Source organism: Nipponia nippon, unplaced genomic scaffold, assembly GCF_047370975.1.
Source record: "Nipponia nippon isolate SJK-2023a ecotype South Korea unplaced genomic scaffold, ASM4737097v1 scaffold_52, whole genome shotgun sequence".
Classification (NCBI taxonomy): Eukaryota; Metazoa; Chordata; class Aves; order Pelecaniformes; family Threskiornithidae; genus Nipponia; species Nipponia nippon.
The window spans coordinates 507,404-529,326 of NW_028262372.1; the positions used below are offsets into that span (position 1 = coordinate 507,404).

Sequence of the window (21,923 nt, forward strand, 5' to 3'; positions counted from 1 at the left end):
CCAATCAGCGACGCCCGGCCCCGCCCTTCCCTAACATGGCGGCGCTTCCCGCCATCCCCCGTGCGCGGGAACTCGCCCCCCCCCCCCGTTACCATGGCAACGGGGCGGTTAATTAATAATTAACGCGTTAATAATTAATAACGGAGATAATTTAACCACTCCCCCCCCCAGCCGCTAATGAGGCTCCTAATTAACGGCCGCCCCCGCCCCTCCCCCCCGCGGGCGCGTCACAAAGTGGGCGGAGCCTCTGTCGTCATCACCATCCTCATTATTAATCATTAAATCGCATTAATTTTCCCCCCAAAACCCCGCCCCCGTGTAAACAAAAAACCCGCAATCAACACCCGGGGGGGGGGCGGGGCTTGGCATCGAGGGGGCGGGGCTTGCGCTGAGCGACAGCTCGCGGCCCCGCCCCCCCCAAAAAATGGCGGGTTTGGGGGTTCCCCCCCCTAAATTAGTGTCGGTTATTGGGGTCCCCCCCCCCAATTTGGGTCGGTTTTGGGGTTCCCCCCCAAATTAATCAGTTTTGGGGTTCTCCCCCAAATTTCCGCCATTTCGGGGGCTCCCCCCCCAATTTACATCATTTTGGGGGCCCCCCCTCAAATTCGCATCATTTTGGGGGCCCCCACCCCCCCAATTTCCGCCATTTTTGGGGGTTCCTTCCAAATTTACACAATTTGGGGGTTCTCCCCCCCCAATTTCTGCCATTTTTGGGGATTTCCCCCCAAAATTTACAGAATTTTGGGGTCCCCCCCAAATTTGCACAATTTTGGGGTTCTCCCCCAATTTCCGCCATTTTGGGGCCCCCACCCCCCCAATTTCTGCCATTTTGGGGATTTCCCCCCAAATTTACAGAATTTTGGGGTCCCCCCCCCAAATTTGCACAATTTTGGGGTTCTCCCCCCACATTTCCGCCATTTTGGGGGCCCCCACCCCCTCAATTTCCACAATTTTTGGGGGTTCCTTCCAAATTGACACAATTTGGGGGTTCTCCCCCCCCCAAATTTCTGCCATTTTGGGGTTCTCCCCCCAAATTTCCATCATTTTGGGGGCCCCCACCCCCCCAATTTCTGCCATTTTGGGGATTTCCCCCCAAATTTACAGAATTTTGGGGACCCCCCCCCCAAATTTGCACAATTTTGGGGTTCTCCCCCCACATTTCCGCCATTTTGGGGGCCCCCACCCCCCCAATTTCCGCCATTTTTGGGGATTTCCCCCAAATTGACACAATTTTGGGGTTCTCCCCCCAAATTTCCGCCATTTTGTGGCCCCCCCCCCCCCCCCCCAATTTCCGCCATTTTGGGGGATTTCCCTCCAAATTTACATAACTTTGGGGGTTCCCCCCCCAAATTCGCGTCGCATTTCAGGCCCCCCCCTCAGGAATAGGGGCACTGCCCCCCATTGAGGAGGTGGGGGGGAGGGGCCGCCCCCCTGCCCATCCCCCCCCCCTCCCCTCCCCCCCTGCGCGGGGGTTGGGGGCTGCTCCTCAAGGCGGGGGGGGGGCCATATTTACGGGCGGGGCCGGGAGGGGCGGGTGACGTCGCGCGTCGGGGGGTCCGTGCGTCCAATGGGAACCGGAGCGGGGGACGGGGCGGGAGGGGGGGAGGGGTAAAGGGGGGGCGGGGGGAGGGGGGAGCCCCCCCAGCGCCATCCCGCTGAACCCCAACCGCAAACTCTCGGCGTCGAAGGCTTCGATTTCCCGCGCCTGGCGCTCCAGCAGCAGGCGGATCCGGTCGGAACGCTCCGCTTGCAGGGTCAGCATCTCCTCTTCGATCTGGGGGGGGGGGGGCACCCCGAAAAATGTGAGTTAAAGGGGGGGATGAGCCCAAAATGGGAGGGAAATGGGCCAAAATGGGGGGGGGGGGGGAAATGGGCTGAAATGGGGGGGGAATGGCCCCAAATGGGGGGGGGAATGGCCCCGAAATGGGAGGGAAATGGCCCCAAATGGGAAGAAATGGCCCAAAATGGGAGGGAAATGGCCCAAAATAGGAGGGAAATGGCCCAAAATGAGAGGGAATGGCCCCAAAATGGGAGGGAAACGGCCCCAAATGAAGAGAATAGCCCCAAAATGGGGGGGAAATGGCCCCAAATGGGAAGAAATGGCCCAAAATGGGAGGGAAATGGCCCAAAATGGGAGGGAAATGGCCCAAAATAGGAGGGAAATGGCCCAAAATGAGAGGGAATGGCCCCAAAATGGAGGGAAAAGCCTCAAAATGGGGGGGAAATGGCCCAAAATGGGAGGGAAATGGCCCAAAATGGAGGGAAAGGCCCCAAATGGGGGGGGAATGGCCCAAAATGGGGGGGGGAATGGCCCCAAAATGGGAGGGAAATGGCCCCAAATGGGAAGAAATGGCCCCAAATGGGAAGAAATGGCCCAAAACAGGAGGGAAATGGCCCAAAATGGGAGGGAAATGGCCCAAAATAGGAGGGAAATGGCCCAAAATGAGAGGGAATGGCCCCAAAATGGAGGGAAAAGCCCCGAAATGGGAGGGAAATGGCCCCAAATGGGAAGAAATGGCCCAAAATGGGAAGAAATGGCCCAAAATGGGAGGGAAATGGCCCAAAATGGGAGGGAAATGGCCCAAAACAGGAGGGAAATGGCCCAAAATGAGGGGGAATGGCCCCAAAATGGGGGGGGAATGGCCGAAAATGGGAAGAAATGGCCCAAAATGGGAGGGAATGGCCCCAAAACGGAGGGAAAAGCCCCCAAATGGGAGGGAAATGGCCCAAAATGAGAGGGAAAAGCCCCAAAATGGGAGGGAAATGGCCCCAAATGGGAAGAAATGGCCCAAAACAGGAGGGAAATGGCCCAAAATGGGAGGGAAATGGCCCAAAATAGGAGGGAAATGGCCCAAAATGAGAGGGAAATGGCCCAAAATGGAGGGAAAGGCCCCGAAATGGGAGGGAAATGGCCCAAAATGGGAAGAAATGGCCCAAAATGGCAGAGAAATGGCCCAAAATGGGAGGGAAATGGCCCAAAACAGGAGGGAAATGGCCCAAAATGAGGGGGAATGGCCCCAAAATGGGGGGGGAATGGCCGAAAATGGGAAGAAATGGCCCAAAATGTGAGGGAAATGACCCAAAATAGGAGGTAAATGGCCCAAAATGAGAGGGAATGGCCCCAAAATGGAGGGAAAAGCCTCAAAATGGGGGGGAAATGGCCCAAAATGGGAGGGAAATGGCCCAAAATGGAGGGAAAGGCCCCAAATGGGGGGGGAATGGCCCAAAATGGGGGGGGGAATGGCCCCGAAATGGGAGGGAAATGGCCCAAAATGAGAGGGAATGGCCCCAAAATGGGAGGGAAATGGCCCCAAATGGGAAGAAATGGCCCCAAATGGGAAGAAATGGCCCAAAACAGGAGGGAAATGGCCCAAAATGGGAGGGAAATGGCCCAAAATGAGAGGGAATGGCCCCAAAATGGAGGGAAAAGCCCCGAAATGGGAGGGAAATGGCCCCAAATGGGAAGAAATGGCCCAAAATGGGAAGAAATGGCCCAAAATGGGAGGGAAATGGCCCAAAATGGAGAGAATAGCCCCAAAATGGGGGGGAAATGGGCCAAAATTGGAAGAAATGGCCCCAAAATGGGAAGAAATGGCCCAAAATGAGAGGGAATGGCCCCAAAATGGAGGGAAAAGCCTCAAAATGGGGGGGAAATGGCCCCAAATGGGAGGGAATGGCCCCAAAATGGGACGAAATGGCCCAAAATGGGAGGGAAAAGCCCCGAAATGGAGGGAAATGGCCCAAGATGAGAGGGAATGGCCCCAAAACGGAGGGAAAAGACCCAAAATGGAGGGAAAGGCCCCAAAATGGGAGGGAAATGGCCCCAAATGGGGGGGAAATGGGCTAAAATTGGAAGAAATGGCCCCAAAATGGGAAGAAATGGCCCCAAAAGGGAGGGAAAAGACCCAAAACGGAAGGGAAAGGCCCCAAATGGGGGGGGAATGGCCCAAAATGAGAGGGAAAAGCCCCAAAATGTGAGGGAAATGGCCCCAAAAGGGAGGAAAATGGCCCAAAATGAGAGGGAATGGCCCCAAAATGGGAGGGAAACGGCCCCAAATGGGAAGAAGTGGCCCCAAAAGGGAGGGAAAAGCCCCAAAATAGGGGGGAAATGGCCCAAAATGAGAGGGAATGGCCCCAAAATGGAGGGAAAAGCCTCAAAATGGGGGGGAAATGGCCCCAAAATGGGACAAAATGGCCCAAAATGGGAGGGAAACAGCCCAAAATGTGAGGAAAAGACCCAAAATGGGAGGGAAAGGCCCCAAAATACAGGGAAACGACCCCAAAATGGATGGAAAAGTCCAAAGAGCCCCGAAATGACTGGGATTGTCAGGGGAACCCCAAAATTCCCCAAATTCCCATGGGGGAACCCCAAAATCCTCACAAGGGAGCCCCCAAACCCCCAAATCCTCAGCGGGGAGCCCTGAAGGCTCCACAATTCCCCTCGGGGACCCCCAAAACCCCAAAATTCCCCTCGGGGAACCCCAAAACCTCCAGAATTCTCCTCGGGGAACCCCAAAACCTCCAAAATTCCTCTCGGGGACCCCCAAACCTCCCAAAATTCCCATTGGGGAACCCCAAAACCCTACGATTCCCCTTGGAGAACCCCAAAACCACTGAAACTCTCCTCAGGGAACCCCAAAACCTCCCCGATTCCCCTTGGGGAGCCCTGAAACCCTCCAATTCCTCTTGGGGAACCCCAAAACCTCCACAAGGCCCTTGGAGGAGCCCCAAAACCACTAAAATTCTTCTCGGAGAACCCCAAAACCCCCACAATTCCCCTTGGAGAACCCCAAAACCACTGAAACTCTCCTCAGGGAACCCCAAAACCTCCCCCGATTCCCCTTGGGGAACCCCAAAACCCCCAAATTCCCCCTGGGGAGCCCCAAAACCTCCCCGATTCCCTTTGGGGAGCCCCGAAACCCCCACAATTCCCCTTGGGGAACCCCAAAACCTCCCCAATTCCCTTTGGGGAGCCCCGAAACCCCCCCAATTCCCCCTGGGGAACCCCAAAACCTCCCCGAATCTCCTCGGGGAACCCCCCCCCCCAAATTCCCCTCGGGGACCCCCCAATTCCCCTCGGGCCCCCCGTACCCGCTGCTCCAGGAGGGCGCGGCGGAGGGAGAGGCGCTGCTCCAGCTCCTTCACCTCCCGCTCGTGCTGGGCCTCCGCCTCCATCTTGATCTTGGTCTGGTAGGCGTTGAGGAGCTCCAGCTCCTGCTGCAGCTGCAGCCGCAGCACCCGGTACTCCGCCTCCTGCGTCTCGTCCAATCGGAGCTGGGGGATGGCGGGGGGGTGGGGCGATGTGGGGTGAGGGGTCCCCCCAAAACCCCCCCCCCCCCACCCCCCAACCCAGAACTCTGCTGCGTTGAGCCCCCAGGATGGTTCCTGGTGGGTTCTTGGGGAGTTGAGGGGTCTCCAGGGGGTCCCGTCCCCACCTCGGGTGGGGTCTGGGGGAGCTGGGGGGCTCCTGGGGGTCCCCATTGGGCCCCCGTTGGGTTCCCTACGCACCCATTGGTCCCCGTTGGGTCCCCACGTCCCCATTGGGCCCCCGTTGGGTTCCCTACGCACCCATTGGTCCCCGTTGGGTCCCCACGTCCCCATTGGGTTCCCTACGCACCCATTGGTTCCCATGGGGTCCCCAAGTCCCCATTGGGTCCCCGTTGGGTTCCCTACGCACCCATTGGGCCCCGTTGGGTCCCCACGTCCCCATTGGGTTCCCTACGCACCCATTGGTCCCCGTTGGGTCACCACGTCCCCATTGGGTCCCACTGAGTTCCCTGCGCACCCATTGGTCCCCGTTGGATCCCCGTTGGGTCCCCATTGGGTCCCTGTTGGTTCCTCACATCCCCATTGGCCCCCGTTGGGTCCCCACGTCCCCACTGGGTCCCCGTTGGGTTCCCTACACACCCATTGGTCCCCACTGGGCCCCCAGGTCCCCATTGGGTCCCCATTGGTCCCTGTTGGTTCCTCATGTCCCCATTGGGTGCCATTGGGTCCCACTGAGTTCCCTACGCACCCATTGGTCCCCGTTGGGTCCCCACGTCCCCATTGGGCCCCCGTTGGGTTCCCTACGCACCCATTGGTCCCCGTTGGGTCCTCACGTCCCCATTGGGCCCCCCGTTGGGTTCCCTACGCACCCATTGGTCCCCGTTGGGTCCCCAAGTCCCCATTGGGTTCCCTACGCACCCATTGGTCCCCGTTGGGTCCCCAAGTCCCCATTGGGCCCCCGTTGGGTCCCCACGTCCCCGTTGGGTTCCCGTTGGGTTCCCATCAACCCCTCCCCCCCCCCCCGAGCACCTACGGCCTGACTGGCGAGCATCTCGGCGACGCTGTGCTCGTACTGCTCGGCCAGGGCGGCCATCTTGCGCCTCTGCTCCTCCTTCAGGCGCCGGAGCAGGGCCTTGTGCTGGCTCTTGGCCGTGCTCTCCAGGAGGCGGCTGCGCAGGGCCTTGTACTGCCGCGCCTGCAGCTTGCAGGTGGCCTGGAACTGCTGCTTGATCTGCAGCTCCTTGCTCTGCGGGGGAGGGGGGAGGGGTTAGCCACGCCCACCCCCACCCCACCCCCGCCTGACCACCCCCACCCCACCCCCACCCCACCCGGTTGAACTGCCCCCCGCCTTGGGTGGGGGCACCAGGTTGAGGGGCGTCACCTGAGGGTGATGCCGCCAGCCATGGGTGACCCCACCACCCTTGGGTGACCCCCAAACTCTTGGGTGACCCCCCCGTTGCGTCCCAGCACCCATGGGTGACCCCCAAACTCTTGGGTGACCCCCCCGTTGCGTCCCAGCACCCATGGGTGACCCCCCCGTTGCGTCCCAGCACCCATGGGGTGACCCCACCACCCTTGGGTGACCCCCCCGTTGCGTCCCACCACCCTTGGGTGACCCCCGAACTCTTGGGTGACCCCCCCGTTGCGTCCCACCACCCATGGGGTGACCCCACCACCCTTGGGTGACCCCCGAACTCCTGGGTGACCCCTCCATTGCGTCCCAGCACCCATGGGTGACCCCCAAACTCTTGGGTGACCCCCCCATCGCGTCCCACCACCCATAGGGTGACATCAGGACCCATAAGGTGCCCCCCCCCCCACCCCCATAGGGTGATGTCAGCAACCCATAGGGTGACATCAGCACCCATGGGTGGCCCCCCATTGCGTCTCCCCACCCGTAGGGTGACACCCCCCCAACCATAGGGTGATGTCAGCACCCATAGGGTGACATCAGCACCCATGGGTGCCCCCCCATTTGGTCTCCCCACCCATAGGGTGATGACCCCCCCAGGGTGATGTCAGCACCCATGGGTGGCCCCCCCATTGCATCCCCCAACCCACAGGGTGACATCAGGACCCATAAGGTGACCCCCCCACCCAAAGGGTGACGTCAGCACCCGTAGGGTGACATCAGGACCCATAAGGTGACCCCCCCACCACCCATAGGGTGACATCAGCACCCATGGGTGGCCCCCCGTTACGTCCCCCCACCCATAGGGTGACGTCAGCACCCATAGGGTGACATCAGCGCCCATAGGGTGACGTCAGCACCCATGGGTGCCCCCCTCATTGCGTCCCCCCACCCCTAGGGTGACCCCCCCACCCCTAGGGTGACGTCAGCCCCCATAGGGTGACATCAGCACCCAGGGGTGGCCCCCCCTTGTGCCCCCCACCCCCATAGGGTGACGTCAGCACCCATGGGTGCCCCCCCCCCCATGGGTGCCCCCCCTCCCCCCCAAAAGCAAATAAAAACCCGACGAACTGAAAGGGTGGAGCCGCGATAAATAATGTATTGAGCAGAAAAGGACGCGGGGGAGCCCCGCCCCCGCCCCGCCCCCACGGACCCCAAAAGCGGGGGGGCACCCAAATCCCGGGGGGGCAACCAAATCCCTCGGGGGGGCAACCAAATCCCGGGGGGGCACCGGGGCCCAAATCCCTCGGGGGGCACCCAAATCTGGTGGGGGGCCCAAATCCCTCGGGGGGGGCACCCAAATCTGGGGGGGGGGCACCCAAAACCCTCGGGGGGGCACCCAAATCCCGGGAGGGGCACCCAAATCTGGGGGGGGGCCCAAATCCTGGGGGGCACCCAAATCCCGGGGGGCACCCAAAACCCTTGGGGGGCACCCAGATCCCGGGGGGGCACCCAAAACCCCCGGGGGGCACCCAAAACCCTCGGGGGGCAACCAAAACCCGGGGGGCACCCAAATCTGGGGGGGGCCCTAAAACCCTTTGGGGGGGACCCCAAAAACCTGGGGGGGGGGAGAGACCCAAATCTGGGGGGGTCCCCAACCCCAGGGGGTCCCCAGTTCTGGGGGAGGGGTCCCAGTTCTGGGGGGGGGGGTCCCCAGTTCTGGGGGGAGGGGCGTAGTGCCTGGGTGCGCCCGGGGCCGCGGCCCCGTGGGCCGACGTCACCTCCAGGGCCGGCGCGGGGGAGGGGAAGCGCCCCCCTCCCCTCCCCCCCCCGCCTCGTCGCCCCCCTCCCCCCGCGGCGGGGGGTTGGGGAAGGGGGGGCGGCGGGGGGCGGGGCGGGGGATGCGGCTGGGCCGTTCCCCTCCCCCCCCCCAGAGGAGGGGGGGCAGGCGAGCGGCCAAGCGTCGCCCCCAGAGCCGAAGGCGGCGGCGGAGGGGGGCGAACCAGGGGCGGGGGGAGGGGGGCGACCCCTCCCCCCGCCGCTGGGGGATGGGAAGGCGCGACCTGAACCCCGTTTTCTTCGTTTTGGGGAAAAAATGGAAAAGGCCCCGTTCGGAAGCGAAACCCAAGCGGAAAAGGAGGCGGAAGAGGGGGGGGGGTAACCCCAAAACCCCCCGCAGCCAGAGGCGGCGGGCGCGGCGGGGGAGCCCCCCCAGCACCCCCCGCCCCAGCGCCCCCGCGAGGTAGAGGGGTAAAAACAGCCAGGGCGAAACCCAGAGCTGCGAGGCCAAAAGGATGACGGGGACGTAAAGGCGGCGGCGGCGAGCGCTCAACCCCAAAATGGCGGTCGCCGCCGCCGCCGCCGCCGCCGCCGCCGAAGCCCCCCCGAACCCCGCCGAAGCGGGGAGGAAGGCGTAGGCCGCCGCCAAAGCCGCCGCCCCGCTTTCCATCGCCAAAACCAACCCCCGAAATCCTTTTTTTTCCACCCAAAGCGCCGCCAGGAGGAAAACCAGCGGCGGCAACGCCGGCCGCAGCGCGACGCCGAACGCCAGGGCCGAGCAGAGGAGGTGGGGGAAGAGGGGAGGGAAAATGGCGGCCGGGCCGGGCGCCCCCCCACCTACTCGGAGGTGTTTGGGTTGTTGGCGGAGTTGGGCGGCGTGCTGTTGGCGGAGCTGGCGGTGGCGGCGGTGGTTGTAGTGGCGCTGGTTGGCCAGCTCGGCGCGGCGTTGGCGGGCCGCCAGCTCGGCGCGGGTGCGGTGGAGGGCGGCCAGCTGCTGGGCTTCCAGGTGGCCGGCGGCTTCGTGGTGGCGGAGGAGGGTGGCGCATTCGGCCTCCTTCTGGGTTTGTTTTTTGTTCAGTTCCTGCGGGGGGGGGAGGGGGAGGGGGGAGGGGGGAGGTGGGGGAGGGGGAGGGGTACCCCCACACCACCCCCACCCCCACCCCCCGGCCCAGGGTGGGGAAAAGTAAAGAGTAGTTAAAAAGAGGGGGGAAGGGGGGAAAGATGGGGGGGGGGGAGGGGCGGGGAGTGGGGGGGGGAGGGGTGGGGAGTGGGGGGGGGGAGGGGCACCCCCGAGCGGGGAAAATAAAAAAATAATTTAAAAAAGAAGGGGAATGGGGGAAAATAAATAAAAAACAATGAAAAAGAGCGGAATGTGGGAAAAATGGGGGGGAGGGGTGGGGTGGGGGAGGGGCACCCTCACACCCCCCCGCGGGGGAAGGGGGAGCAAAGGGGGGGAAGGGGGGGCACTTAAGGGGGGGCAAATAAAAGGGGGGAGGGGAGTGGGGGAGGGGGGAGAGCCCCACCCCCATGGTGGGGAGGGAGGGGGTTTGGCCCCAAAATCCTGCCCCACCCCCCAAAGACCCCCCGAAACCCCTCCCCCCCCACCCCCAAACCTCCCCAAAACCCCTCCCCCCCCCCCCCAGCGTCCCCTCCATCCCCTCCCCCACCTCCCCAGAGTCCCCCCAAACCCCTCCCCATCCCCCCAGGGACCCCCAGACCCCTCCCCCATCCCCCCATGAACCCCAAGCCCCTCCCCCAGCCCCTCCCCCCCACCTCCCGCAGCAGGTCCTGGTCCAGGCCGTGCCGCCCCAGTAAGGCCGTGCGCTGGTACTGGCGGCACTGGAGGTCGAAGTCGCGGCGCTGGCGGCAGAGGAGCGCGGCCTCCTCCTGCGCCTGCAGCTGCTGCAGCGCCGCCTTCTGCCGCAGCAGCCGCTCCTGCCGCGCCCGCCGGGGGGCGGCCCCCTCCTCCTGCAGCTCCTGGGGGGCGGGGCGTGAGGGGGCGGGGCGTGAGGGGGTGGGGCCCCGGGGGGGAGGGGCACTGGGGAGGGAGGGGTTTGGAGGGGGCACCCCCTCCTCCTGCAGCTCCTGGGGGGGCGGGGCGTGAAGGGGGCGGGGCGTGAGGGGGCGGGGCCCCGGGGGAGGGGCACTGGGGAGGGAGGGGTTGGAAGGGGGCACCCCCTCCTCCTGCCACTCCTGGGGGGCGGGGCGTGAAGGGGGCGGGGCATTGGGGAGGGAGGGGTTGGAAGGGGGCACCCCCTCCTCCTGCAGCTCCTGGGGGGGGCGGGGCGTGAGGGGGAGGGGTGTGAGGGGGAGGGGCCCCGGGGGGAGGAGCACTGGGGAGGGAGGGGTTGGAAGGGGGAGTGCCCCCCTCCTCCTGCAGCTCCTGGGGGGCGGGGCGTGAGGGGGAGGGGCGTGAGGGGGCGGGGCCCCGGGGGGAGGGGCACTGGGGAGGGAGGGGTTGGAAGGGGGCGCCCCCTCCTCCTGCAGCTCCTGGGGGCGGGGCAGGGTGTGAGGGGGCGGGGCGTGAGGGGGCAGGGCGGCACCCACCTCCTCCGGCAACTCCCGGGGGCGGGGCATGGGGGGGGGGGCGGGGCGTGAGGGGGGGCGGGGCGTGAGGGGGGGGGGGAGGCAGTGCCCCCCTCCTCCTGCAGCTCCTGGGGGGAAGGGGGTGGGGGGTGGGGGTTCCCACGGGGGGCGGGGCCTGGGTGCCCGGGGGGGGGGCGGGGTCGGGGCGGGGTCGGGGCGGCGCCCCCACCTCCTTGAGCTGCTCCCTGCGCAGGCGGTAATGGCGGCGCTGGGCCTCCAGCAGCTGCCCCAGCTCCTTCCTCTGCTGCCCCAGCAGCCGCTGCTGGAACTTCTTCTCCTCCCCCAGCGCCACCTTGGCCTGTGGGCGGGGCCGGGGGGGGCGGGGTCAGGGCTGCCACGCCCCCCCCCCCACCACCACCAGGCCCCGCCCCAGCCCCACCCTCCCACCCCCTTCTCCAAGGCTCCCTCGGGGCTCCCGGCCAAGTGGGCGTCCTCTGGGGCGGGGCTCCGCAACCCCGCCCTCCCACACCCCAACCCCACCCTCCTAAGCCCCTCCCACCCCTTTAAGCACCACCCACCTGCCTAAGCCCCTCCCACCCCCTCCTTGAAGACAGCTTGGTGCCTCCTACCCATCTTGACATGCCCCAGGCCAACGGTCCCCAGCCCCACCCACCCAAGCCCCTCCCACCCACCCAAGCCCCTCCCACCCCCTCCTAAGCCCCTCCCACCCCCTCCTAAGCCCCTCCCACCCCCTCCTTGAAGACATCTTGGCGCTACCTACCCATCCCGACGTCCCCAAGGCCAAGGGTCCCCAACCCCACCCCCCAACCCCACCCCCCAAGCCCCTCCCACCCAGCCCCACCCTCCCAAGCCCCTCCCACCCCCTAAGCCCCTCCCACTCCCTTCTTGAAGACATCTTGGCGCTACCTACCCATCCCGACGTCCCCAAGGCCAAGGGTCCCCAGCCCCACCCCCAACAACCCCACCCCCCAAGCCCCTCCCACCCAGCCCCACCCTCCCAAGCCCCTCCCACCCCCCTAAGCCCCTCCCACCCCCTCCTTGAAGACATCTTGGCGCTACCTACCCATCCCAACGTCCCCAAGGCCAAGGGTCCTCAACCCCACCCCCCACAACCCCACCCCCCAAGCCCCTCCCCACCCAGCCCCACCCTCCCAAGCCCCTCCCACTCCCTTCTTGAAGACATCTTGGCGCTACCTACCCATCCCGACGTCCCCAAGGCCAAGGGTCCCCAGCCCCACCCCCACAACCCCACCCCCCAGCCCCTCCCACCCAGCCCCACCCTCCCAAGCCCCTCCCACCCCCTAAGCCCCTCCCACCCCCTCCTTGAAGACATCTTGGCACTACCTACCCATCCCAACGTCCCCAAGGCCAAGGGTCCCCAGCCCCACCCCCCACAACCCCACCCCCCCAAGCCCCTCCCACCCCCCTAAGCCCCTCCCACTCCCTTCTTGAAGACATCTTGGTGCTACCTACCCATCCCGACGTCCCCAAGGCCAAGGGTCCCCAGCCCCACCCCCACAACCCCACCCCCCAGCCCCTCCCACCCAGCCCCACCCCCCCAAGCCCCTCCCACCTCCCCAAGCCCCACCCACCTCCTTCTCAAAGATGGCCTGGTGCCTCCTGGCCAGCTTCTCGGCCTCGGCGGCGGCGGCCGCCCGTTGGTTCTCCAGCTCGCGGTCGAGGCGGAGCCGGTGGTCGGCCAATTGGGCGCGGAGGCGGTTCTCCAACCCCAGGAGCTGTTTCTGGTGCTGGCGGCGCAGGCGTTGGTACCCGCTGAGCTGCTCCCGCAGCCCCGCCTCCCGCTCCCGCGCCCGCTGCTGCCGCGTCACCAGGGAAGCCGTGCGGAGGGTGGAGAAGTGGTGGGGGAGGGGGGAAGGGCGGGGGGGGGCGGGGGGAGGGGGAGGGAGGAGGGGTGGGGGGGTGGGGGAGGAGGGAGGGTCGTAGAGGCCGTCGGGGGGCTGGGGGGGGGGGAGGGGGAGCTTCAGGGGGGTGGCACCTCAACGGGGTCAAGCCCCGGTGGTGGCCCCCCCTCAGGACTCGGTGGCCCCCATCCCACCATCCCCATGCCGGTGGCCCCCCTCAGGCCTCGGTGGCCCCCCCTCAGGACTCGGTGGCCTCCATCCCAACGCCCCCACGCTGGTGGCCCCCCTTCAGGACTCAGTGGCCCCCATCCCACCATCCCCATGCTGGTGGCCCCCGCCTCAGGACTTGGTGGCCCCCCCCTCAGGACTCGGTGGCCCCCATCCCAACAACCCCATGCTGGCAGCCCCCCTCAGGACTTGCTGGCCCCCCCTCAGGACTCGGTGGCCCCCATCCCAACGTCCCCATGCTGGTGGCCCTCCCTCAGGACTCGGTGGCCCCCCCTCAGGACTTGGTGGCCCCCATCCCAACGTCCCCACGCTGGTGGCCCCCTTCAGGACTCGGTGGCCCCCATCCCACCATCCCCATGCTGGTGGCCCCCCCTCAGGACTCGGTGGCCCCCATCCCAACGTCCCCATGCTGGTGGCCCCCGCCTCAGCACTCAGTGGCCCCCCCTCAGGACTCGGTGGCCCCCATCCCACCATCCCCATGCCGGTGGCCCCCCTCAGGACTCGGTGGCCCCCCTCAGGACTCGGTGGCCCCCCCCCCAACGTCCCCACGCTGGTGGCCCCCCTTCAGGACTCGGTGGCCCCCATCCCACCATCCCCATGCTGGTGGCCCCCGCCTCAGGACTTGGTGGCCCCCCCCTCAGGACTCGGTGGCCCCCATCCCAACAACCCCATGCTGGCAGCCCCCCCTCAGGACTTGCTGGCCCCCCCCTCAGGACTCGGTGGCCCCCATCCCAACGTCCCCATGCTGGTGGCCCTCCCTCAGGACTCGGTGGCCCCCCCCTCAGGACTTGGTGGCCCCCATCCCAACGTCCCCACGCTGGCGGCCCCCCCTCAGGACTCGGTGGCCCCCATCCCACCATCCCCATGCTGGTGGCCCCCACCTCAGGACTTGGTGGCCGCCACCTCAGGACTTGGTGGCCCCCATCCCAACGTCCCCACGCTGGTGGCCCCCCCTCAGGACTCGGTGGCCCCCATCCCACCGTCCCCACGCTGGCGGCCCCTCCACTCACGGGCAAGCGGTGGATGACGGAGCTGTTGGAGGTGACGGTGTGCCCCCCCTCCTGCATCATGGCCAACTCGGGGCCTTCCTCCCCCTCCTCCTCCTCCTCCTCCTCCTCCTCCTCCTCCTCGGAGGCGTCGGCCAGGCTGTTGACGCTGCTGCTCTGGCTGGAGGCGCTGATGGACAGGCTGGGCAGCGAATGGCTGCTCTCCGTGCTGCCCACCGTCCCCGCCCGCGGCAGGAAGGGCTCCGGCTCCTGGGGGGACAACGGAGACCTGAGGGAGGTGGCACCGGGGACAAGGGGGACAACGGGGGGGGGGGCGAGGACCCCGAAAGCGACACCACCACGGTCACGACCGCGTGTCACAGGGTGGGACAAGACGCCGACGGGGACAACAAGGAACCCAAGGACGTCCCAGGGGGGTGGCCGAGACCCCGGGAGGTGACAGGGGACCACGGGGACGTCCCACGGGGGCAACCAAGACCCCAGGAGGTGACAGGGGACCACGGGGACGTCCCATGGTGGTGGCCAAGACCCCAGGAGGTGACAGGGGACCACGGGGACGTCCCACGGGGGTGGAGAAGATCCCAAAGGCCACCAGAACTTCATGAGAACGTCCCACGGGGGCAACCAAGACCCCGGGAGGTGACAAGGGACCACGGGGACGTCCCACGGGGGCAACCAAGACCCCGGGAGGTGACAAGGGACCACGGGGACGTCCCATGGTGGTGGCCACGACCCCGGGAGGTGACAGGTGACCACGGGGACGTCCCACGGGGGCAACCAAGACCCCAGAAGGTGACAGGGGACCATGGGGACGTCCCATGGTGGTGGCCACGACCCCGGGAGGTGACAGGGGACCACGGGGACGTCCCATGGTGGTGGCCACGATCCCAGGAGGTGACAAGGGACCACGGGGACGTCCCACGGGGGTGGAGAAGACCCCAAAGGCCACCAGAACTTCATGAGAACGTCCCACGGGGGCAACCACGACCCCAGAAGGTGACAGGGGACCACGGGGACGTCCCACGGGGGCAACCAAGACCCCGGGAGGTGACAAGGGACCACGGGGACGTCCCACGGGGGCAACCAAGACCCCGGGAGGTGACAAGGGACCACGGGGACGTCCCATGGTGGTGGCCACGACCCCGGGAGGTGACAGGTGACCACGGGGACGTCCCACGGGGGCAACCAAGACCCCAGAAGGTGACAGGGGACCATGGGGACGTCCCATGGTGGTGGCCACGACCCCGGGAGGTGACAGGGGACCACGGGGACGTCCCATGGTGGTGGCCACGATCCCAGGAGGTGACAAGGGACCACGGGGACGTCCCACGGGGGTGGAGAAGACCCCAAAGGCCACCAGAACTTCATGAGAACGTCCCACGGGGGCAACCACGACCCCAGAAGGTGACAGGGGACCATGGGGACGTCCCACGGTGGTGGCCAAGACCCCAGGAGGTGACAAGGGACCACGGGGACGTCCCATGGGGGTGGCCACGACCCCGGGAGGTGACAGGGGACCACGGGGACGTCCCACGGGGGTGGAGAAGACCCCAAAGGGGACAAGAAGTTCTTGAGAACGTCCCACGGGGGCAACCACGACCCCGGGAGGTGACAGGGGACCACGGGGACGTCCCACGGGGGCAACCAAGACCCCGGGAGGTGACAAAAGCGTCCCCGCCCGCCCCTCCTCACCTCCTCCTCCTCCTCCTCCTCGTTGGGGTCGGCCCCGGGGCCGTCGGGGGCCTCCTGGAAGAGAATCTTCTTCATTTTGCGATACTGGAGGTTGTCCAGCTCCCGGACGGCGGCCTTGGTCCTTTGGATCAGGTCCAGCACCACCCTCGGGGGCCGCTCGCGGAGGAGGAAGCGGTGCTGGGAGGGGACAGCGGGGGGAGGGGGCGATGTCGGGGGAGGGGTCCCAACTTGCAGGACTCCTCCCCCCTCCCCTTTCAGCCCCTCCCCCCCCCCCCCCCCCCGACGCTCTACCTTGAGGAGAACGTCGGAAGCGGGGCGATCCGGAGGGATTTTTTGGAGGCAAGAATCGACGAAATTCCGGAAATATTCCGACCTGGAAGGAAACGAAGAGGAATTATGGGGGGTGGGGGGCGGAGCCAGAGGTGGGGGGGCGGCGCCGGAGGCGGGGAAGTTGGGGGGTCGCACCAGTGGCCGGCCTGGAGGGCGGGGGAGTCGTTCTGCGCTATGTGGTACAAGGCGCTCATCGCGTTCATGTTGAAGAGAGGGGGCTTCCGCTCCGCTGTGGGGCGACTTGGGGGTCAGAGATGTGGGGCAGCCCCACATCCGCCCCCCCCCCCCCCCTTCCCAGAAGCCCTTACCCAACTCGATGCAGGTGATGCCCAACGACCAAACGTCGGCTTTGCCGTCGTATTGGCCCTCGTCCATGGCCAAAATCACCTCCGGCGCCATCCTGACGGGGGAGGGGCAGGCGTTAGGCCCCGCCCCGCCGTGGGGCTGAGCCCCCCAAGTCTGCTCCCCCCCCCCTTACCAATAGGGCGTCCCCACGAAGGAATTGGCGGGGGCGGCGATGGAGGCCGAGCCGAAGTCCCCCAGCTTCACCTGCCCCGGCTCCGTCAGCAGGATGTTACCGGCCTTCACGTCCCTGCGGGGCGGGGGGCAGCCGTGGGGCGGGAGCCGTGGGGCAGGGGGGGAGCCGTGGGGCAGGAGCCGTGGGGCAGGGAGGGGAGGGAGCCGTGGGGCAGGGGGGGGAGGGAGCCGTGGGGCATCCGTGGGGTGGGAGCCATGGGGCGGGGGGGATCCGTGGGGTGGGATCTGTGGGGCGGGGGGAGAGCCGTGGGGCAGGAGCCATGGGGCGGGGGGGATCCGTGGGGCGGGATCTGTGGGGCAGGGCGGGAGCCGTGGGGCAGGAGCCATGGGGCGGGGGGAGCCATGGGGCATCCGTGGGGTGGGGTGGGAGCCATGGGGCGGGGGGGATCCGTGGGGCGGGATCTGTGGGGCAGGGAGGGAGCCGTGGGGCAGGGAGGGAGCCATAGGGGTGCTGGGGGAGACATGGAGGGGCTGGGGGGGGGGGGGCCTGAGGTGTGGGGCAGGTGTGGGGCAGGTGTGGGGCAGGGCGACTGCCCGGTGCGCCGGGGGGCGCGCGAGAAGCGGAGGGAGTTTGGGGTGGGCTGTGGGGCAGACCGAGCCCAGGGCGCGCTATGGGGCAGCCGTGGGGCAGAGGAGGCCCGGGGCGCGCTATGGGGCAGCCGTGGGGCAGAGGAGGCCCGGGGCGCTCTATGGGGCAGCCGTGGGGCAGAGGAGGCCCGGGGCGCTCTATGGGGCAGCCGTGGGGCAGAGGAGGCCCGGGGCGCTCTATGGGGCAGCCGTGGGGCAGAGGAGGCCCGGGGCGCGCTATGGGGCAGCCGTGGGGCAGAGGAGGCCCGGGGCGCGCTATGGGGCAGCCGTGGGGCAGAGGAGGCCCGGGGCGCGCTATGGGGCAGCCGTGGGGCAGAGGAGGCCCGGGGCGCTCTGTGGGGCAGCCGTGGGGCAGAGGAGGCCCGGGGCGCTCTGTGGGGCAGCCGTGGGGCAGAGGAGGCCTGGGGCGCTCTGTGGGGCAGCCGTGGGGCAGAGGAGGCCCGGGGCGCTCTATGGGGCAGCCGTGGGGCAGAGGAGGCCCGGGGCGCGCTATGGGGCAGCCGTGGGGCAGAGGAGGCCCGGGGCGCTCTATGGGGCAGCCAAGGCCCGGGGTGCTCTATGGGGCAGAGGAGGCCCGGGGCGCTCTATGGGGCAGCGCTATGGGGCAGAGGAGGCCCGGGGCGTTCTATGGGGCAGCGCTATGGGGCAGCCGTGGGGCAGGTACCTGTGGATCATGTTGTGGGCGTGGAGGTAGGCCAGGCCCTGCAGCGCCCCGTGGGTGATGGCGGCGATCTCCACCTCCTGCAGCGGCTTCTTGTGCACTTGGGGGGCAGAGAAGGGCGAGATCCGTGGGGCGCCCCACGGCGCTGCCCCACGGCGCTGCCCCACGGCGCCGCCCCACGGCGCCGGGACTCACCTTCCAGCAGGTCGGAGGCCGAGCCCAGGCAGTACTCCATGGCCAGCTGGGGAGAGAAGGCTCAGCGCCTGCCCCACGGCTGCCCCCCAAGTCCCGCCGTGGGGCAGCCCCATAGCTGCCCCCCAAGTCCCGCCGTGGGGCAGCCTCCAGCCCCACTGCGTGGCCGCGGGGCGGCTCCTGCCCCACACGAGGTTCTCCCCCACCCCAGAAGTGCCCCCAGAGCCCGGCTATGGGTCCTCTGCCCCCCAACTGCACCCTGACCCCCACCTATGGGTCCCAAACCCCATCTCTGGGGCCCGACACCCCCCTGCCCCACATCTATGGGGCCCGACACCCCCCAAAACCCCCTCTGTGGGTCCCAAACCCCACGTGTGGGTCCCGACACCCCCCCGCCCCACATCTCTGGGGCCCAAACCTCATCTGTGGGTCCCGACACCCCCCTGCCCCACATCTCTGGGGCCCGACACCCCCCAAAACCCCCTCTGTGGGTCCCAAACCCCACGTGTGGGTCCCGACACCCCCCCGCCCCACATCCATGGGGCCCAAACCTCATCTGTGGGTCCCAACACTCCCCTGCCCCACATCTCTGGGGCCCGACACCCCCCAAAACCCCCTCTGTGGGGCCCAAACCCCACGTGTGGGTCCCGACACCCCCCCGCCCCACATCCATGGGGCCCAAACCTCATCTGTGGGTCCCAACACTCCCCTGCCCCACATCTCTGGGGCCCGACACCCCCCAAAACCCCACCTATGGGGCCCAAACCCCACGTGTGGGTCCCGACACCCCCCCGCCCCACATCCATGGGGCCCAAACCTCATCTGTGGGTCCCAACACTCCCCTGCCCCACATCTATGGGGCCCGACACCCCCCAAAACCCCCTCTGTGGGGCCCAACACCCCCCCAAAACCCCCTCTGTGGGGCCCAAACCCCACGTGTGGGTCCCGAAACCCCCCCGCCCCACATCTGTGGGGCCCGACACCCCCCCGCCCCACATCTGTGGGGCTCACCCAGGCCGTGTGCTCCCGCAGGTAACAGCCCTTGTACTCGATGGTGTTGGGGTGACGCAGCCTCTGCAGGAACTTCACCTCCTTGATGATGTCCTGCCACTTCTGTGGGGCAGAAAAGGGGGCGGGGGGGGGAGATGTGGGGCAGGGGAGGGGATGTGGGGCGGGGGGAGGGGATGTGGGGCGGGGGGAGGGGATGCGGGGCCCTCACCTCGTTGGATTGCTTCCCGCTGTACGACATCTTCTTAATGGCCACCACCTCGTTCGTCCGCACGTCCCGCGCCTGCACGGGGGGGCGGGGGGGGGGAGGGGAACGTGTGGGGCAGAGGAGGGACTTGGGGGGCAGTTAGGGGGCACTTGGGGGGCACTCACGAAGTAGACGGCTCCGAAGCTGCCGTGGCCGATTTCCCGCAGGTCCCCGAAAAGTTTTTCGGGATCTTCTTTAAAGAAAAGTTCGGCGACTTCGGGATCTTTCAGGCTGCCGGCGCGGGAGCCGGAGGGCATGGCGGCGGCTGGGGGAGGGGAGGGAGCCATCGGTTGGGGGGGGGGGGGGGGGGGTCTGCCCCACAAGCGGCCCAGGCTCTGCCCCATAAGTGACTGAGGGGACGCGGGGTCCAGGCGCTGCCCCGCAAGCGACCCAGAGGCCCAGTCTTGGCCCCACAAGTGGCTTAAGGGTCCAGGCTCTGCCCCATAAGTGACCCCGATCCTGCCCCACAAGCGGCCCAGGCTCTGCCCCACAAGTGCCAGAGGGGACCCAGGGTCCAGGCTCTGCCCCACAAGTGACCCAGGGGGCCCAGAGGCCCAGTCTTGGCCCCACAAGTGGCTTAGGGGTCCAGGCTCTGCCCCATAAGTGACCCCGATCCTGCCCCACAAGGGGCTTCAGGGTCGAGGCTCTGCCCCACAAGTAACCCAGGCTCTGCCCCACAAGTGACCCAGGACTCCAGGCCCTGCCCCACAAGTGCCCCCCCACGTCCCCAGGCTCTGCCCCACAAGTGACCCAGGCTTCCAGATCCTGCCCCACAAGCGCCCCAGGCCCTGCCCCATACCCAGGCTCTGCCCCACAAGTGCCAGAGGCGACTCAGGGTCCAGGCCCTGCCCCCCAAGTGCCCCCCACGTGCCCAGGCCCTGCCCCCCAAGTGACCCAGGGGACCCAAGCCCTGCCCCCCAAGTGCCTTAGGGGTCCAGGCCCTGCCCCCCAAGTGCCCCCCACCCCCCCCCTCTCACCGGCACCCGGCGCCCCCTCGGCCCCGGCGGCTCCAGCTCCGGTAACGGCGGGCGGGGGGGGGGGCCCCGCCCCCCCCGCCCCCCCCCCGGGGGCTCCAGCTCCGGGGGGGGGGCTGCGGCCTCCCCCCAATTCCCTCCTTTAACGGGGGGGGGGGGGGGGGAGGGGTGCGGGCTCACCCAAAAAAGCGGGATTTCAACCCAAAACGGGGATAAAGGGGGGGGGGGGGGAGCCCCCCGGGTTTTAGGGCCGGGGGAGGAGGCGGGGGGCGGCCATGGGGGCCCCCGCTGGGCCTCACCGGCGGCGGGAGTGGGAGGGGGGGGGGGATCCCGGGGAGCCTCACCGGGCCCCCCCGGGCCGTTAACGCGGCGCCATCCCCGGGGAGGGGGGGGGGGGGTGCGGGGTCCCCGGGTCCCCGCCGCTGCCGCCGCCGCCGCCGCTTCCCTCCGCCGCCCCCGGATCTAAGATGGCGCCGGGAGCCGGGCCGGAAGTGGCGGGGAGCAGCGTGGTGGGCGTGGCCACGCGTGCGTGGTGAAGGGAGGGTGAGAAGGGCACGCCAGGAGTTGGGCGGGGTTTGCTGAGGGGAGGGGGGGTAGCCAATCGGAGAGCGAGGAGGGTGGGAGGGGAAGCGGGTGATTGGATGGAGCGCTGGGGCGCGGGGGGGGGAGGAGGGAGGCGGGGCGAGGCGGGAGGAGCGGGCGGGGATTGGTCGGCGGCGCTGTTGCCGGGGTAGGATTGGGCGGCGCATGCGTAGAGCGGGAAAGGGAAAGGGCGGGGGGGGGGGGGAGCGGGAAAGGCGGGAAAGCGGCTCCTGAGGGAAGGGGGAAAGATGGCGGCGGCCGAGGGAGCCGTGATGTCACCCGTCTCCCCCCGTGACGTCATGGCTGAGTCAACCAAGGGCGGGCGGCTGAAGGGGGAGGGGGGGGGCGCTGTGCGGCACCATAGAGACGCAGTCCTCCATCGCCTAGAGCGGCCCCGCGCCGCACACGTGACCATCCGCCATTACCCCCCCGGTGCGCGGGGGGGGCGGGACACGTAGCCCCGCCCCAGCGCGCAGCGGATTGGCTGTTTAGTGGGGGCGTGGCCGCCGCCAGCAGCGATTGGCCGGCGGCTCCTCCCCGGCGCTTCCCATTGGCCAACACCTCCCCCCCCGGTCTCCCTAGCAACCGCTTGGCGCCAAAAACCCGTCTCCCCCCCCGTCTCCTTGGCAACGCCCCCCTCCCGTCGCTTAAACGGGGGCGCATGCGCAGGGGCGGGGCCCGCGGGGCGGAGAGGGGCGCGGTGATTGGTCGGTGGGCGTGGCTAAGCCGGGGAGGGGAATGCAGGTGAGGAAGGGGCGGGGCTATGCGAAAGTGGGCGGGGTCGGGGGGGCTAAAAGCGGCCGGGGAGGGGCCGGGCGAGCGAAACTCCGCCCACAGCGGCCCCGCCCCCCCGCCGCAGCGACCGGGACGGACCCGGCGCCAACCGGTAGGACCCCCCCAGTGCCCCCCCCCCCACCAGTATAACCCACCCCCCGACCAGTATAACCCACCCCATCCCAGTATAACCTACCCCCATCCCAGTATAACCCGCCCCCGGACCAGTATAACCCACCCCATCCCAGTATAACCTACCCCCATCCCAGTATAACCTACCCCCATCCCAGTATAAC

The 21,923-nt window shown here is 67.7% G+C and overlaps 1 protein-coding gene across 8 annotated transcripts; it reads right to left on the reverse strand.

Annotated features, from left to right (window-relative positions):
- Positions 1 to 250: 250 nt before the first annotated feature.
- On the reverse strand, positions 251 to 20,434 carry TAOK2 (TAO kinase 2). Of its 8 annotated transcripts, none has more exons than XM_087735086.1 (19): positions 20,275 to 20,433; positions 19,423 to 19,562; positions 19,262 to 19,333; positions 19,054 to 19,155; positions 18,046 to 18,091; positions 17,854 to 17,950; positions 16,543 to 16,656; positions 16,373 to 16,464; positions 16,200 to 16,293; positions 16,026 to 16,107; positions 15,735 to 15,911; positions 14,046 to 14,288; positions 12,538 to 12,903; positions 11,154 to 11,282; positions 10,172 to 10,375; positions 9,240 to 9,479; positions 6,302 to 6,514; positions 5,092 to 5,274; positions 251 to 1,774 (listed from the first exon to the last, which is right to left on the reverse strand). In XM_087735086.1, the coding sequence occupies exons 2-19, from the start codon at positions 19,552 to 19,554 to the stop codon at positions 1,487 to 1,489; spliced, it is 2,874 nt and encodes a 957-aa protein (XP_087591212.1). In that variant the 5' UTR covers positions 19,555 to 19,562; positions 20,275 to 20,433; the 3' UTR covers positions 251 to 1,486. The 8 variants fall into 8 exon arrangements, with proteins under 8 accessions (XP_087591212.1, XP_087591211.1, XP_087591210.1 ...); XM_087735085.1 differs by having other exon boundaries at positions 14,046 to 14,291; XM_087735084.1 differs by having other exon boundaries at positions 9,236 to 9,479; positions 14,046 to 14,291.
- Between the last annotated feature and the right edge of the window lie 1,489 nt (positions 20,435 to 21,923).